The sequence below is a fragment of the Momordica charantia genome, assembly GCF_013281855.1.
Source record: "Momordica charantia cultivar OHB3-1 chromosome 9 unlocalized genomic scaffold, Mcharantia_2.0 BLBB01000009.1, whole genome shotgun sequence".
Taxonomy (NCBI): domain Eukaryota; kingdom Viridiplantae; phylum Streptophyta; class Magnoliopsida; order Cucurbitales; family Cucurbitaceae; genus Momordica; species Momordica charantia.
The window spans coordinates 793,446-809,095 of record NW_028275167.1 but is presented as its reverse complement, the minus strand read 5'-3'; the positions used below and the strand labels follow the sequence as shown (position 1 = coordinate 809,095).

General features: G+C 34.4%; 2 protein-coding genes across 4 annotated transcripts; both read right to left on the bottom strand.

The window, feature by feature from the left end:
- Positions 1-244: 244 nt before the first annotated feature.
- Positions 245-5,579, bottom strand: PAP15 (purple acid phosphatase 15). Its single transcript, XM_022290483.2, has 7 exons — positions 4,960-5,579; positions 3,622-3,813; positions 2,485-2,815; positions 2,123-2,340; positions 1,827-2,017; positions 1,411-1,692; positions 245-630 (listed from the first exon to the last, which is right to left on the bottom strand). The coding sequence occupies exons 1-7, from the start codon at positions 5,237-5,239 to the stop codon at positions 484-486; spliced, it is 1,641 nt and encodes a 546-aa protein (XP_022146175.1). The 5' UTR covers positions 5,240-5,579; the 3' UTR covers positions 245-483.
- Positions 5,580-5,726: 147 nt separating this feature from the next.
- LOC111021632 (spindle/kinetochore-associated-like protein) lies at positions 5,727-14,093 on the bottom strand. 3 transcript variants are annotated; one of them, XM_022298665.2, is made up of 10 exons: positions 13,786-14,093; positions 10,305-10,470; positions 10,082-10,206; positions 9,492-9,604; positions 9,308-9,386; positions 9,089-9,156; positions 8,137-8,242; positions 8,024-8,053; positions 6,311-6,424; positions 5,727-6,105 (listed from the first exon to the last, which is right to left on the bottom strand). In XM_022298665.2, the coding sequence occupies exons 2-10, from the start codon at positions 10,399-10,401 to the stop codon at positions 6,028-6,030; spliced, it is 810 nt and encodes a 269-aa protein (XP_022154357.1). In that variant the 5' UTR covers positions 10,402-10,470; positions 13,786-14,093; the 3' UTR covers positions 5,727-6,027. The 3 variants fall into 3 exon arrangements, with proteins under 3 accessions (XP_022154357.1, XP_022154365.1, XP_022154349.1); XM_022298673.2 differs by having other exon boundaries at positions 10,305-10,461; XM_022298657.2 differs by having other exon boundaries at positions 10,305-10,431; positions 13,786-14,092.
- Between the last annotated feature and the right edge of the window lie 1,557 nt (positions 14,094-15,650).

Genomic DNA, 15,650 nt, shown 5'->3' with positions numbered 1-15,650 from the left:
AAAATCTTGAAATGACCTAGATTTAACATGATAGTCACTTGAATCTCATCTGCCACATTTATTTTATTTGTGCACACATGACCTTTATTTATTATTATTATTTTTTTAGTTCAACAAACGTGGAGGTGAGAAATTTTCAACCATTGGGAAAACTAATTAGTGCCTTCCTTAATTTACTAAATTAAGTTATGCTCCAATTACCACGTGACCTTTTTATTTTTAAACACCATTTGATCCATGTAACTGTAACTTTAAACCTCTGTAACATTTATTAAATAATTACACATTTCAAACTAGACAAGGGCAAAATTATTACACATTTAAAACAAAATTTGTACATAATATCAAATTAAAGAGACTAAATTGATAAATATTATAGTTTAGGGACTAAACCATCACTTTTCTGGAGAATAGGATGCTTTTAATCTATAAACCTCTAGATTTGTGCATAATTGCTGAATTGGGATGTCAGAGTAGAAGACTTCAGCTAGAAGCAAACCATCGAGTTTGCTTATTGTTAGCAAATGGACAAAAATCTGGTTGCCTCACAATGAACATTTGATCCCCAACTTTATCATCGGTGTCCTTATTTCTGTGCCATGTCCATAGAGCCCAAGTCTCATTCTTCACCTGTCATTCCATCACATTTAAATTAATAAATAAACATTTCACATCTTTTTTATTTTGTCGGTATTTTATGATATAATAAAACGTCTATTAACCTCTCTTGTTGACGTCAAACCATTCGATATGAAAAAATCGAACATCGCAAAAGGTCATGCTAATTCATTCATATCTCAAACATAATTCTAAATAATGTTGGGAAAAGTTTGTAAGGCTTGTGTTTCAAGGCTCATATAAGGTAAATTAGAATTTTTAATTTGAAATTTTTACCTCTTTTAGTCATAAGAGGCTTGTTTATGGATTGAGACTTGGAGTACCTTATGTCTCGAGTAATGGTTAGAGAATCTCAATCTGAGCATAGTTCAACTAATTTAAACACCTATATCTAATGGAAAGAACGTAAGTTCGAATCTCCACCTCACTTAACTTCGAAAAAAAAAAAAGGAACTAATGACGAGAGAATATAATTAAATTAATTTGCTACCTATTCTACAAAAATATGGAACTTAGGCATGTAATGCTAATACAATATGAGTTGTGCTAATACACTCCTTACTATTTAGGACTGGAAAACTAGTTTTTTTTTTCTTTGGTTATTTTACAATTTACTTTGTAACATTTTTTAATTATACATTTTCTTTATCCATGTTAAAATAAGTTGATGATAAACTTATCCGACATAAAACTTAGTCAGTTGCAGAAGTTACCTTTATTCATTTTTGTTGGTCAATGTTATAGAAATTATTCTCAAGAAATCGAAATAGAGACAGAGATAGAGATAGAAACCTCGAGAGTTCCATGGCCAAAGCTAGCTTCTCTAAAGGCACTGAAATCAGGTTGGCGGTCCCAACAGAAGTTACCCTTTGCGGGTCCACTGGTGAAATTTGAGGCACAAATGTTACCATCATTTGCTGGAGAATGCTTTGGATATCGGCAGTTGCCTGCTTCATCTGCATGCTCCACAGCCATCTTCTCTCTGTTCCCTCCATCTCCTATTGTTATGTACACTGGACCACATGGGTCTAGTCTATAATTGTACACCCGATTCGACCTCTCGTACGCATGCACCTATTCACGTCGTCATTTCAACGTTACTTATGCATGAACTATTTTTCAGGATTCATTTCGTAACACTCTTGTTTCTAGTACTGTTTCTTGTTTTTAGTTGCAATTTCTCCGTGAAAAGGGAAATGAAGACTTACATGTCCACTGAAGACAATGTCTACGCCATAAGAATAAAGCAGATCCTCCATCTCCAACCTCATACATTCTGCCTCTCTGTAGTGAGCTTTGTAAGAACTATACCATGGAGGATGCCATGTTGCCACCAGCCATGGAGTTACCCATCTGTCAACATTAGCCAAGTCTTGCTCCAGCCATTTATACTGAGCCCCTGTAATAATTACAAAAAAATAAAATTATAGATTAAAAAAAATATATGGTCAAATATTAAATTCTTTTTTTTTTACAATTATAATGAAAGAAAAGGAAATTGCACCTGATTTCTTATAGTCAGCATATGCACCAAGCATGATAAAATGGATACCCCCAGCATTAAAGGAGTAGTAAAATGTGGAAAAAGATCCACTTTCTTCTGATGGGAATGCAAATCTTGAACTGTAAGCTACAAATTTATGACCTCCAACTTGTTCTTCTAATTCATGGTTTCCTTCCACCACCATCATTGGAACTTTAGAAACAAAACTCTGCATATATCTGTAAATTTATAACCAAAAAACAAAAATGTGATTTGCTCTCCAATATAAGTATATAGGATTGTGAACAATATTAATTAGAAGATTGTTGGGAATGCAAACAATGTCACCCGCATCAATCTTTTGGGTGAAACAAAAAGCGTACCTTCCCCAGAAATCCCAACGAGGCTGATAGGTCTCGTGGATCGGAGTATCGGAAAACGTGCAAGAATAGCAGTCAGTACCAGTGCCATTTGTGAGGTACATATTTGCATAACTGATGTCACCAATTATGAGAAGAAGGTCAGGCTTATGGCTCATCATGTGACTCAGTGTGGCGGTGGTATTGTATGTGAGCCCAAGATCTCCCACAATAGCTATTCTATTTGGATAGCTCCCGCGGTTAGAAACAGGCATGCTTTTAAACGAATAAATGTCACTCATTCCAATGGATGGATCTCCACATCTGTAATAGTACACTTTCTGTGCCTTCAACCCTAAATATCAACACACAAAAAGAGAAGTCAAAAAAACAAAATTTATGTTTGACGACACGTGGGGCTAGAGTTTCAAACCTCCAACTTTTGGTCAAATACCTCAACTAATGAACTATATATATTCAGTAATACTTTCTTGGTAAAATATACGTAATATGGTCTTTGGTTTTCTATATAGCTCTCAATTTGGTCCTTAAATTTTTTACTCTTAAAATTTCTCCGTAAAAAAGTTATAGTTAAGAAGTTGATGGATATCATTAAATTGTTGTTTTCTTAATATATTTGGACATACGAAGAACGTGTCACTCGGATGCTATGATACATGAAATCTGAACAACCTCAACAAAATAAATCGTTTTATCAAGTGGTTTGCTCACGGGTCAAAATATGTTAATAAAACATTAATTTTACTATCTAAGTATATAAATAATATAAATTAATATTAAATGGATCCGTTCAACATTCTAGTCAGCATTGTATTAGGGTTTTTAATGGTTCGGTTATTGTCAGGGGTAAAAGTATAATACTTTGAAAGCTGGCTAGGAATAAATGGAAAAGAAACTAAAAACTTAGAGGTAAAAAAGTAATGTTTTGAAACCTAGGAATTAAATGGAGATTAAACTAAAAAATCATAGGTAAAAGTGTAACATTTTGAAGTCTAAGATCCTTATGAAACTAAAGTTAAAACTCATGGAACAAAAGGATATTTTCTCAAAATAAATGTAAAAAGTAAAAAATTCAAAATTCAAAATTATTTATAATATATCTAAAATAAAATAAAAACAGAAACGGAACGAAGCGAGTACCTGAAAGACGAACATGGTGGATAATTCCAGAGGTGTAATTCTGGAGGCCTTCAAAAGGGTAAAGTTGATTGTATACCATGGAATAGCCAGTTGCTTGACTGGTCAACGATGTTTTTAATCGCCCAAAATGAACAACGCTCGAAATAGTTTTAGGATCTAAAGGCTTAATGTCGTTACCAATCTGATATTCCCCTGCACATCCCATTCACAATACCTTAAATATTTAAAAAACATATACCTGCCAAGCTCAATCTTAATAGTTCCATGTTGATGATTTTAATAATATGGGATAATTATTTAATTGTTTTTGCTATTTTAATTAAGCCAAATAGAGTGGTCCAAATTATGTTTAATTTTAATAGTATGGGATGAAATTAGAAATAAATAAGTTTGTGACTCCGCAGCAAGCTGGTTTTCATACTTTTTATAAAAATTATAAAAATAATATATCTAAACTTAGAAAATTAGAAAATGTTCGAGATATATAGTCGAAGAAGGACGTAAGAAATGTTAGAGTTATCCACCATTGTGGAAAAGAAAAAATCTAGCTAGTATTAAATAAGTTGGACAACTATGAAAAACAACCATCATATAAATCTTATTTTAGTCTTTTTAACTTTTTAAAGTTTTTTCATTTTTTCATCTCTTGTATTTTCGGTATATCATTCTTATCTCTAAAATTTTAAACTTAACTATGGTGACTAAATTTTGTAATATCTATCTTAGTCCAAAATTTAAAAAAACAATCCCTTTCATTCTTATAACTATTTTGTTTTTTAAGATAATTTCAAATATGTGTGTATTTATCATGTTGCTATTAGTCAAATAGAGTTTTTTTTTTTTTCAAGGAGTCAAATAAATTGGATGGAATGAAATTAAGTGAAAATTAATAATAATAACTAAAATGATTTCTCAAAAGTTCAAAAATTAAACTAAAACTTTCAAAAACATCCCACCAAAATAGAAAACATGAACCTAAATAATATTAATTAAGAAAGTAAAGATATAAGTCAAAACGAGCATAGCTCAGTGCTAATTGACATATACCTCCAACCAAGTGGTTGTGAGTTCGAATCCCCTCCCCAACATGTTATATTCAAAAAAAGAAAAAAAAAAACATTATATACGTTAAACGTTAGTATAAGAGATAATCGGTGTTAATTATTAACGACCTTAGAACAAATGTCCACACATTTTTTCAATGCAACACCTTCAATATCTGGGGTAAATTTTAATGTCAATTTATCATTAGTCTAGTTCGGTGTCATCTATTCTACAGTTGTTGAGCTCAAAAAAACAGAAGAAAAAAGAAATTAATGAGAGGAAGAAAACATGAACCTGTAACCCAAGAAATCCAAACAGAATCATAATCAACTGATAGCGAGACGGCGATCTGCTCCGGCAGGAAGCCGCTAACCCGGCGCCGAAGTCGAGGATCATCGGCGGGCAAATCGACGGCGTGACCACGGAGGCCGGCATGAAACGGCGCCGTTCGGGGCTCGAAAGGGCCGTCCAAAGTGGTCGGAATTTTGGCCTGAGACAAACCTGCAAACGCCGCCGCCGCCGCAGCCACCGCCACCAATGCTGCCAAAACAGACGCCGGATTATTCTCTTTCATGAATTCAGCAAATATCTAACGAAGCTTTGCAGAAATTTAATTGATTGCTACTTTCTTTTTTTTCTTGTGGATATATTTATAGCATCTGGGTTTTGGTGTGATATCTATTTGGACATCCGCTCCCGATGGGGATGGAAGTATATTCTATTCCGGGATTGGATAATGCTTCAAAGGAGAAATTGAATCTCAACCTGACTTTTTAGGACAAATTTTGAGATTAATTCACTTTTCTATAAAGTGTTTGATTATAAGCCATCTTTCTGTTTGGTTCACACTTTTTAAATTGATTTTGATTTTAATATAATAAAAAAAAGTTATATCATTAATGTTTGTTTTTAAAAGTGATTTTAGATTCATAGAATTAATAACAGAAAATGCATAACATTTTTTAAGGGAAAAAAGTAAAAGAGAGTGAGAGATAAAAGCTATGGAGGGAGGAAAGACTGTTAGAGAGATCAAAAATTTAAGAGTGAAAAAAAAAAAAAAAAAAAACAATAACCACCTCATTTCAAATTCAAGGATTCCTTTCATGATAATCAAAGACAGACATCATACCATTCTCCCAATTTATCTATAAATGAATGTACTTTTTCAGTTACCAGATTCTTTCACCTTCTTCGAAACAATCAATATATACGAATTTGATCGTTAATCTTGGAGAAATGGATTGCCAGAATTATCGACTATTATACAATTCTGTTGTACCACCAAATGATTATCCTCGTACAGGCTAGACGTTCATCAATGCAAGACTTGGTAATCTTGTTTCTGAATAAACGCAAGGCTGATTACGATGGTTTTAATAGTAAAATTACACGCTGGTGTCCAATCCGAGTCTCGCTTATACGTCCAAGGTGACGAAGGACCTGTGAAGCAGAAAAGTAGACAATTTTTCAAAAACCCGAGCTACACGTTAAGGACTATATGAACTATGATAATGAGTCTGGAAGAGACAAACTAGCAATGCTTTGAGTTTTAAGGAATCATAGTAAAAACCAGTGTTTTATATATTAGTGCTCTCCAATGTCCCTATGATTGTAAAGAGAGCACATAAATATATCATAAACTTACGGTTAGTATGGCTTTTCCAGTATTGTCAAGTTTTAATGAAGGTCCTTTCATGTCAGTTTCCAGAAAGAAATATTTTCCTTTCACTGCTTCCATGGTTGCTATATCTCTTAGCTCCTGCATGCAAACATTGACATCAGAGGTGGTAAGGAAAAGAAAAGAAAAAAAGTCTCAAGAACAGGTGAGCACCATGGGGAATCCCAATTTGACCAGGCTCGAGGTCAAATTCAACTCATATATATATATATGGGAATTTCTAATATTTTTATAAATACTTAGGTGTAAACATCAGTCGTTAATATCTGGTCTTTGTTATCTTTATTTGTTCTTTATGCTGTGATAGGTCTTCCTCCCATATATAAGTAATCTTGTTGCACTAATTTGTATATAGCATAATATTTTTATTCTCTCAAAATGAATATAGTATCAAAGTAGCAAATAAAACCTTAATTTCTATTGCTATCTAACCAGCCGCCATCTGGAAACCGCACTCTACTTCCGGTAGCGTCTCTCAGTTTTGACAATGCCTCTCCATTCTCAGTTGGTCGCTTCATGCTCGAAGGGTTCGTCTGTTCATGTTTTTGCGTGACTGTTCGTCGTTTTCTCTGCAGACAACTTCGTCTATTCGTACTTTCTTCATGGTGAAGTAGTGCTTCATGTTTGTGTTTGCTGTCTATCTCCCGCCATCCAAGTAGTGACAAGCTTCTGAGTTCTCCAGGGGTGTTTTATTATTCTTTTTTATTTATTTATTTTTTGATAACCAAGAGTAAGAACTTTTCTCCTCTAAATAACCAGGGGCACCCACACCCATCCCAAGGCTCAGACTTGAGAAACATCAAGAATTTTTAAAATTGAGCCCACTGAAAGATTCAAACTTGAGACCTATAATTTTATTGTTAATATTCAGTTTTATTAATTTAGCCATTTCATTGGCCCATCTCTATAATTTTATTTGGTATTAATACTTCAAATTTGAAACCATGACGGCATGACCGTTTCATCTGTTTCTTCTCCTTATTTGCCCCCTACCTCATTTTTTCACTCTCTTTCACTTTGTTTCTGCCATTTGCCCTTGCCCGGAAGATATTTGAGGACTAGGAGTGTTGTCACCCATGACCCACCTGTTTTCACCTATCAATGCCAACTTTATACCTCTCTCAAACTTCATTTACTCTCGCGAAGCATGACACTATTGTCACTCACCAAGCAGCATCGCTCTGTCTTCCCTTCCTACCATCACAAGCATCGATCAAACATTATCTACTCTCGTCAACTTGTCGCACTGCCTGCTGTCACTCATCAAGTGACAGGGGGAATTTATCCCCAAAGGGAAACCGCACAAGGATTTCCCAATCAGACTGGGAACAAATAGTAAACAGTTTTTTTCTTTTTCTCCATCCAACTTCATCAGGGGGTTCCTAACTCCTAAGTTATCAAGTAAAATGGGCAAAGTTTTTCAATCTATTTGTAGCGTCTCACTACTCAAGCAGACAACAAATGAATCCACAAGTTGTTTAGATGTCCTTCCAAATATATAAAGTATTTATATTAGTGAATATATTATATACTGAATATGTTATGCAACACGTTCACTGGCAATTTTCCTACAACCCACATCTCAAGTTTTGCAAGCATCAACGCAGAGAGAGAAAGGAAGGAATAAGGAAGAAGAATCAAATAAAAAGAGATGCGGACAAAGACTGTAAGCGAACTTACCAGAGCTTTATCCCAGAGGTTCTCCGCCAGCTTCACAAAAAGTACCCATTGTCAGCATATAAGTGGTGGCTATCTATATGCTTGTTAAAGCAGAGAGAAAATTTAACATGAACCTTCTTCTTTGGGACGGCAATAAGCTGGGCACTTGCTTCAGCATATGTTGCCATGTCATTAACAGCAGCATTGACCTTGTCGACTGTTAACCTTCCTCTCATATATCTGTGGTTGGCATTGGCAAGACTTGTCAAAAAAACAAAGGATTACCAGCAACTTTACAGGGAAATCATATGCCAATGGCTTTGTTATACAGCATGTGCCCTGGTTGGTTTCATTTCGCTCCAATGCTTTAAATATTCAATTCTACCCTTGAATCTTTAATTTGTTTCATAAAATCATTTGGTTAGCCATCTCCATTAAAAATGTCTAACAAAAAATAAAAAATTGAGAGAAAAACTGAAACTTTAAAGATTTTAGGAGAAATTTTGAAATCAACCACATTAGTTAGAAACATTTTGTGTAATTTATTTGGTTGAATTTTAATTATAATGAAAATTGTAGATGGAAGGTCTTTCTTGAAACAAATTAAAAGATTGGGGTAAAATTGAAACTCTTAGAACATGAAAGGCAAAATTGAAACCAAAAACATAGGCCATTTTGTATAAATGAGCCTAAATTTCAAATGCTGATATCTCTGCATTGTTCCAATTTTATCGGATATCCCCAAAGGGACTTCAAATGTTGATATCTAAATTCGTAATTTCATGAGTTGTCCTCGTTATGCATTTTATCCAATGTCATTAATATCACTAAACACTTGGAAAAATTATTTGGTCTCTTATGAGCTAAACAAAAGAAATGTCGATGAAGCAGCTGAAATTGAATATGTTTTCAACGGATCTTCATTGCTCCATTTTCCATTTAGAAGCATGGAACTCATATTCCAATTTTTTAAACACTAGAAAGCAACTTCATCATTACTCGAGCATTGCTTCTTGTTATTCTAAGTAAGAAGAACTAGCTATCAGTTATTCCTATGTACTTAAGCTAGAGGAAAGAACAACTCACGATGACAGTGAATTCAGGTCATCAGTGGTTATGTACCAAAGTGGTGGAGAGGAACAACTTTTCTTCCCCTGAAATTGACATTATAAAGGTCACTTTATCTACATTAATGATCAAGTAAAGAATGATGCCTGGGTAATCTTCTCCGCTTAAGTTTTTGGTTCAATGCTACAATGTATAAGAGTAGAAGGTCCTATGTTTGAAAAGGAAGAGAATTCACACCTTAGGTAAGACGGAAATCACATCCTTAGCCTCTAGGGAGCCCAATCCAGTACCAGAATTATTGGCCTCTGAACAAAGACTGAAAAAATGGAAGCCATAAAACCTTACAGAACTACCTTAACAATAAAAATTGAGTCGGGTTCAGATCATGGAACTCTTATAGAATTTAAAACAAATTAGTTACCTGGTATTTAAGTTCAATGCAGAAACTCTTTCGGGCTGAATCTGATATGTGGGAACATGAAGTGATATACTTTCTAATCTCTTCTGCTGCTTCAGAGATGCTTCGATAAGTTTCTGGCAACATTTGGTGAACCATTTTATAACATATATAGTACATCAACTAGGCAGCGATTTAGCTACACAAGACAGCAGTAAAACTGTCAAAGCCACAATTTTGAAAGGCTCACTAAATCAGATAATGAGTTCCCTGCAGTCCTTTTCCATTCTCTTTAAAATTTTCAAAGTGATACATGGCATCATGAGAATGATAAGTAGCAGTTATATGATCGGGCATTATAGATCTTATAGAACCTTGCAGGTCAATGAAGGGTCATTTTAGTATTCATGAGTTTCTTGGGTACCATAAGTTTGTCAAATCTCTTTCACACTGAATAAGTTTTTTATTTTTAAGTCAATATTTATAATTTTTTTTTTTAACAAGAAACGAACTTTTCATTGATAGATGAAAAGGAACAAAAAATGTTCAAAGACAAACAGAATTGGATGTAGAGTCGAGAGAATGATTTTCTTAAAACGAAGGGTTGAAAATACTTTTGCTTTGGGAATTGCTTCTGCTTCTTCTCGTAACTGGTTCTTGATTGCCTGCACCTGCAATTCCATCGCCTTCAGTGATGCATCAACTGCCGACAAATCAGGGACACAACTTGCCGGATACACTGTAACAACAAGATGTCGATCATGTGGTAGTGATGCTTCTGCATCAAAGAGAATTATAGCCAAGAAAATGAATAAAGGCCAAAATATTTCCACTCACTGTTTCGGGCAATTACAAGATCTTGGAGCTCCGCAATCCGACTGTTGAAAGCAGCAATTAGATTGTCAAGCAGCGAACCAGCTTCCTTCGCGTCCATTTATCTCCCCACTTTCTGAAATTCTTCACACTGAAGTTTGAGTTATATAGATTCGTTAGTCTGCAAGCTCTTGAAAAGACATGAAAAATATATCAGAAATTGAAAACCAGATAATGGAGAGTGCAGAAATTGGGCTAAACACCCTAATCAAAGATTAAATTACTAACGATAGTAAATGGTCAATTTTATTAAAAACTCAAAAGATAGTTATATGAACCAAGAGGGCCCAGTCACCCAGGCAAGCCAAGAAGGCCAATTAAGCTTCATTATTTAGAACTTTTCTGACTTTGGACTTCTATTAGTCTTTGTAAGGGCACAAATCCATCCTCCATCTTTTAGCCCAAACCCCTTTTATTTAGTCTTCATTTGCTTGTAATAATTATTAGGTTAGTTTAAATCTTTCACTGGCAAATTAGGGCTTCTTGGTTGGCCATATATAAGCCAACTGAAAAACTCGTCTTCTTTGCTGGAAAAATCGGAAGCTCCCTTTGTTTCTGCATTCTTGAGGTTTACGTGGTGGAAAAAGCTCATAGTATTTACTACGGAGTTGTTCCTCTGTTCTTGATGCATCTCATTGACTGTACAACCAGTTGATCCAATTTTCTGGTCGCTGTATCCATCATACATTGAACTTTGATGTTCTTGGTGAGAAAATGGTTTGCGGATTTTGGTGGAGTTTCGCTCTAAACTCCCTATTAGTATTAGACTAAACTGCGTTACTTCCAAAGGTAGGCCCTCTCACGGGGTTGCTCTGATACCAATTTGGCATAAACCAAAGGAGAGAAACTTTATTGATGATAATGATCTTCCTTTTACCATCTAAACACGGGTATTTATAGTAGCATTGCAACTAAAAAATGGCTAACTAACCAAGTAAGCAACTAACAGCTAGTATGCTAACAGGTAACTAACTATTTTAGGGCTTACGCTGCATCACTTTGATCCTTACCTCCACGAGATCGAGTCTTCTTTGTGTCTTCTTTGTTGTTTCTTCATAGCCTCCACATTTCTCACCTTTGAAGTGAAAGATTACAAAGTTCCATAATTAACTGGGAGATTGGAGACTCTTATCCATCTTCCGTAGGAGGGTGTCATCTTGTCCTCAATGAAACTAGCCACATTCATCTTGCCAAATTTCAGGTGGTCATTTATGGCCTCTTTAATGGAGTTCTATAAGGTATCCCCTCACCAAAATATTTATATTCAAGCTGAAAAACTAGAAGAACAAGCACTAAGGCAATACAAAAGTCTTTCCAGCCCTTTAGAGAGTGATGGTTCTCTCCCTACCCAGTATTACCCAAAACAAACAAAGCATACCCCCCAGACTCCAAAAGCATATAAGAACCCCTACTTGAAGATGGTGAATTTCCCTCTTTGCCCTTCCTTACCTAGGTCGGTGTTTACTATTGGGGCCTTACAAGTTCCAATCATCATGGTAAGCACATCTCTGAACCATTATCACCTCTTCCCAAATCCCAATTGTTGGGTCCAGACGGTGTAAGAGCTTGGGTTTATCCTTTCGGTTGGTAGTTGGGTCATTGATGCTGTCATTTATGAGGGGGTCCCATTGATTTAGTATCCTAGTTCACTACCTCTTTATAAGAGGGGGCACGTTTTCCTTCTATATGAGGCCTCTTCAGATTTTGGCTCTTACACTCACCTGGGTACTAACAGAAGAGAGTGGAAAGAGAACCAACACACCTTGTCCTTCTCAGATGGAATCTAAAGCTAAGTCACAATCATAACATCAAATTTACAAACTTCAAAATCCAAAATAAGCATCAATTCAAAAGAAAACTTCTATAAGACCAGCTACAGGACTAAATCTCTAACATACTAAGCAACAACCAACACTGAGAATCAGACCAACCTAAATGAGCAACAAAACAGTTTGATCGAAAACAAATTCAATCATAAGAAGAAATATAAATGTTTCTAAATTTGATATTTTTAATCTATCCTTATTTAGAACTAAAAAGGGGGGAAATTTTTAGTAGTACCTTCCAATCTTATTTTAATTCTTTTAGAGGATTTAGTGTTGTTCAATTACGATGTAGATCATAAATAGAAAATAGGTAAAGCTGCTAATACTCGTACTACTTTGAATATAAAAGGGAAATAAACCAATAAAGAGTTGAGTCATTGACACATAGTTGCTAGTGAAATCAGATGTGTGGCCAAAGAAGAAACAATGATAGATCTCATGCAAGAAAGTAGTACAGAGAAATGGTGGGCACATGGGAGTATTTGAGAGGCATCAAACCAATAACATTATTCCGTCTCAAGCAGTTTAAAACCTATTAAGATTCATCACTAAGAAAATTGGAAACAATAAACATCGTCTAAACCTTGAACTGCTGTTTCCGAGAAACATGTTCACATTTTAACTTTTGCATGAAAAAATTTATCTGAAAACTTTTTAAACTGCCTTTTAACAAAATTCTGGTAAAAAAGTCCAAAATAAATCACCTACAGCACCAGGAGAACTCAGAAACCACATTGAGGTATAGAAGTTGAACTTTTCCACCATTTAAGAAGCAAGGTTGACAATGAACTTGATACTCTATATCTGGAGTATTATTTATCTGCTAAGCTCAATTATAAACTATAACAACACATCTACACTATTGATACAATTATCCTCTCTTTATTTATAGATTAATTCCACTAATATATATGTTTCCTCTTTCCCACTTATTCATATGTTTCTCCTTTCCCACTAATATATATGTTTCCGCTTCCCCTGACAACTTGAAAATTTGCGGTTCGTTTCATTTCTGTAAACTAAGCATCAAGCTTTGAGAAATAGATTTTTTCTTTTCAATGCCAGGCTGCCTTCAGCCTCCGAGAAGAAATGGATAGCTATTAAATCAAGCAAACCAGAGCCACACAGCCACAGTTATTATGTTTCTTTATAGACAATTTGATTATTGAAAGTTTCTGTTTGTTCTAAATTTCTGGTGCTAAGCTTTTAACTATTTAACTCTACATCAGTTTTTAGTAGGGAAAAAAATATGATACTGAAGCAAAATCAGTAGACGCACTAAAATTCAACTAACATCAAAATATCACCAACAATATAAAAATTTAACAGAAATACTATAACATTGTCGTAGTACAAAAATTGGTGAATTTGAATGCACTTGAGATGTTATGGGTGAATTTAGATGCACTCAAAATGCTATGGTTAATTCAACTAACACCAAAATATCCCAACAGTATAAAAATCTAACAAAAAATATCCTAAAATTCTAGTATAATACTAAAATTGGGGAACTAGGAACTTGTTAAGTTGCCGTTTGACCATAGATGCATGTTGAAGATAATCGCGAGAGCTTTGGTTGAAGAATCAAGATTAAACATCAGGGTTTTCATCAGAATTACCGTTTCTGAAATGTTTAATGCTTTTCCAGAGAATAACAATGGTGCAGCAGCAGCTCCTAAACCAATCGGCTAGATAGTCGGCAGTAAAATCGATTGATGAACTCCAAAGCTATCGCCATGACAAAAAGTTGAAATTAAACACTCAATTTTAGCAGCCCAAAGAGGATAAAAGAGAGAATCAATGGAGAGCGAGGAATCTGAGCCTGCAAAACTATGCAGGGAGCGGGAGCGGGAGCGGGAGTTGCTGCGAATACTAAAATAAAAGGGACGCAATTGCGCTAAAAACCTCGGGCGTAAAATTTAAATTATGCTTTTTAAAAATTTTGCTGTTTTTGTCTGAAATTATTTTTCCCTTCCTTATTTATTTTTTCTTAACAGAATAATATATCATTTCCGCCTTTCTTCTTTTTTTTTTTTTTTTTTTTTACTCTTTTATTCATCTTTATTATTTATGTTTCATCTTATGCCACTGCTATTTTTTTTTTCTACTCTCGAAATTGAAAATCAAAATTTTCAGCTGAATTTTTCTTTTTCGTTTTCCTTTTGGACTCAAACTCAAAATACTCGATTCAAATGTTTTTTAAGTCGAAATTGCAAAATCGCGAAGTCAATAATCAACACTGATTCTCCATGATTTTTTTTTTTTTTTTATCTTTTCTCTCGTCCAACTTTCATGATCGGCCCAATTTTCAGGAATTTTTTTATATTCGATTTTTTTTGTTTTTATTTTTTACACGGATTTTTTTTTTCTCGAATCCCTCGACTCGACTTTTCTTTATCAATTCTTCTCCTGTAGATATAGCTCAACACTAATGGTATATATTTGCAACAGGATGTCGTAAGTTCGAACTCACTCTCACATATTGTATTAAAAAATATATATGGCAATACTATCGCTCTGATTGGATCAGTATCACTGATTTTTCTTGCTGTACTCAAATCAACTTTTTTATTGCTTTTTTTTCCTCTCGATATCACTCAATACACAAATCAACTTTTTCTTATCGATTTTTTCTTTTTTTTATCGATTGTTTTCCGCACAATCTAGCTTCGATGAAAGTTCTTACAAAACATTATACTTTAGTAAATCAAATAATTTCATTTTAATCATGCTTTTAATATGAGAATGAGAAGATGCGTTATTTAATAGCCTAAGAACATATGTGTTACTCATTAGTAACACCAATTAATCAATTAGAATTGTCGATTAAATGTAACAAACAATATGAGTATTTAAGTTTGGGTCTACGTGGGTGAATAGCACACATGAATATATCTTCATTCCCGAAGGAATGTCAAACCACACCCAAAATGTCTTTCAGGCAAAACAAATTCATCAATTTCAATTTAGGCTACTGCACCAAATAAGCAAAACATTCTCAAAACAAAAATCACATATATCGAATTAATCATAATACTTTTCAAAAATATCAATTTAGGCTACTACCCAATTCCAAGAAACATGTTCACATTTTAAAGAATGTCTTTCAGCCTATGCAAAGCTCGAGCAACATTATAGAAATACATGATTGGCTGTATTTCCGGATTTAGTCGAATCTGTCGTAGAAATCTGCATGGATGATTTTGCCATATTCAAAAGACAACATGTCTATTGAATTTGAAGAGGGTACTTCAATGATGTGAAGAAATAAACTTGGTACTGAACTGAGAGAAACGTCACTTTATGGTCAAAGAAGGAATTGAAATGGGGTATTGGGTCTCAAAGAAGGGATTGAAGCGGACGAGACAAAAATAGAAGTTGTAGAGAAGCTGCCACCTCAATCTATAGTGAAAGAGATACAAGTTTTCCTAGACACGTCGGGTTTTAAAGAAGATCGTAAAGGACTTCTTGAAAATTTCTAAAC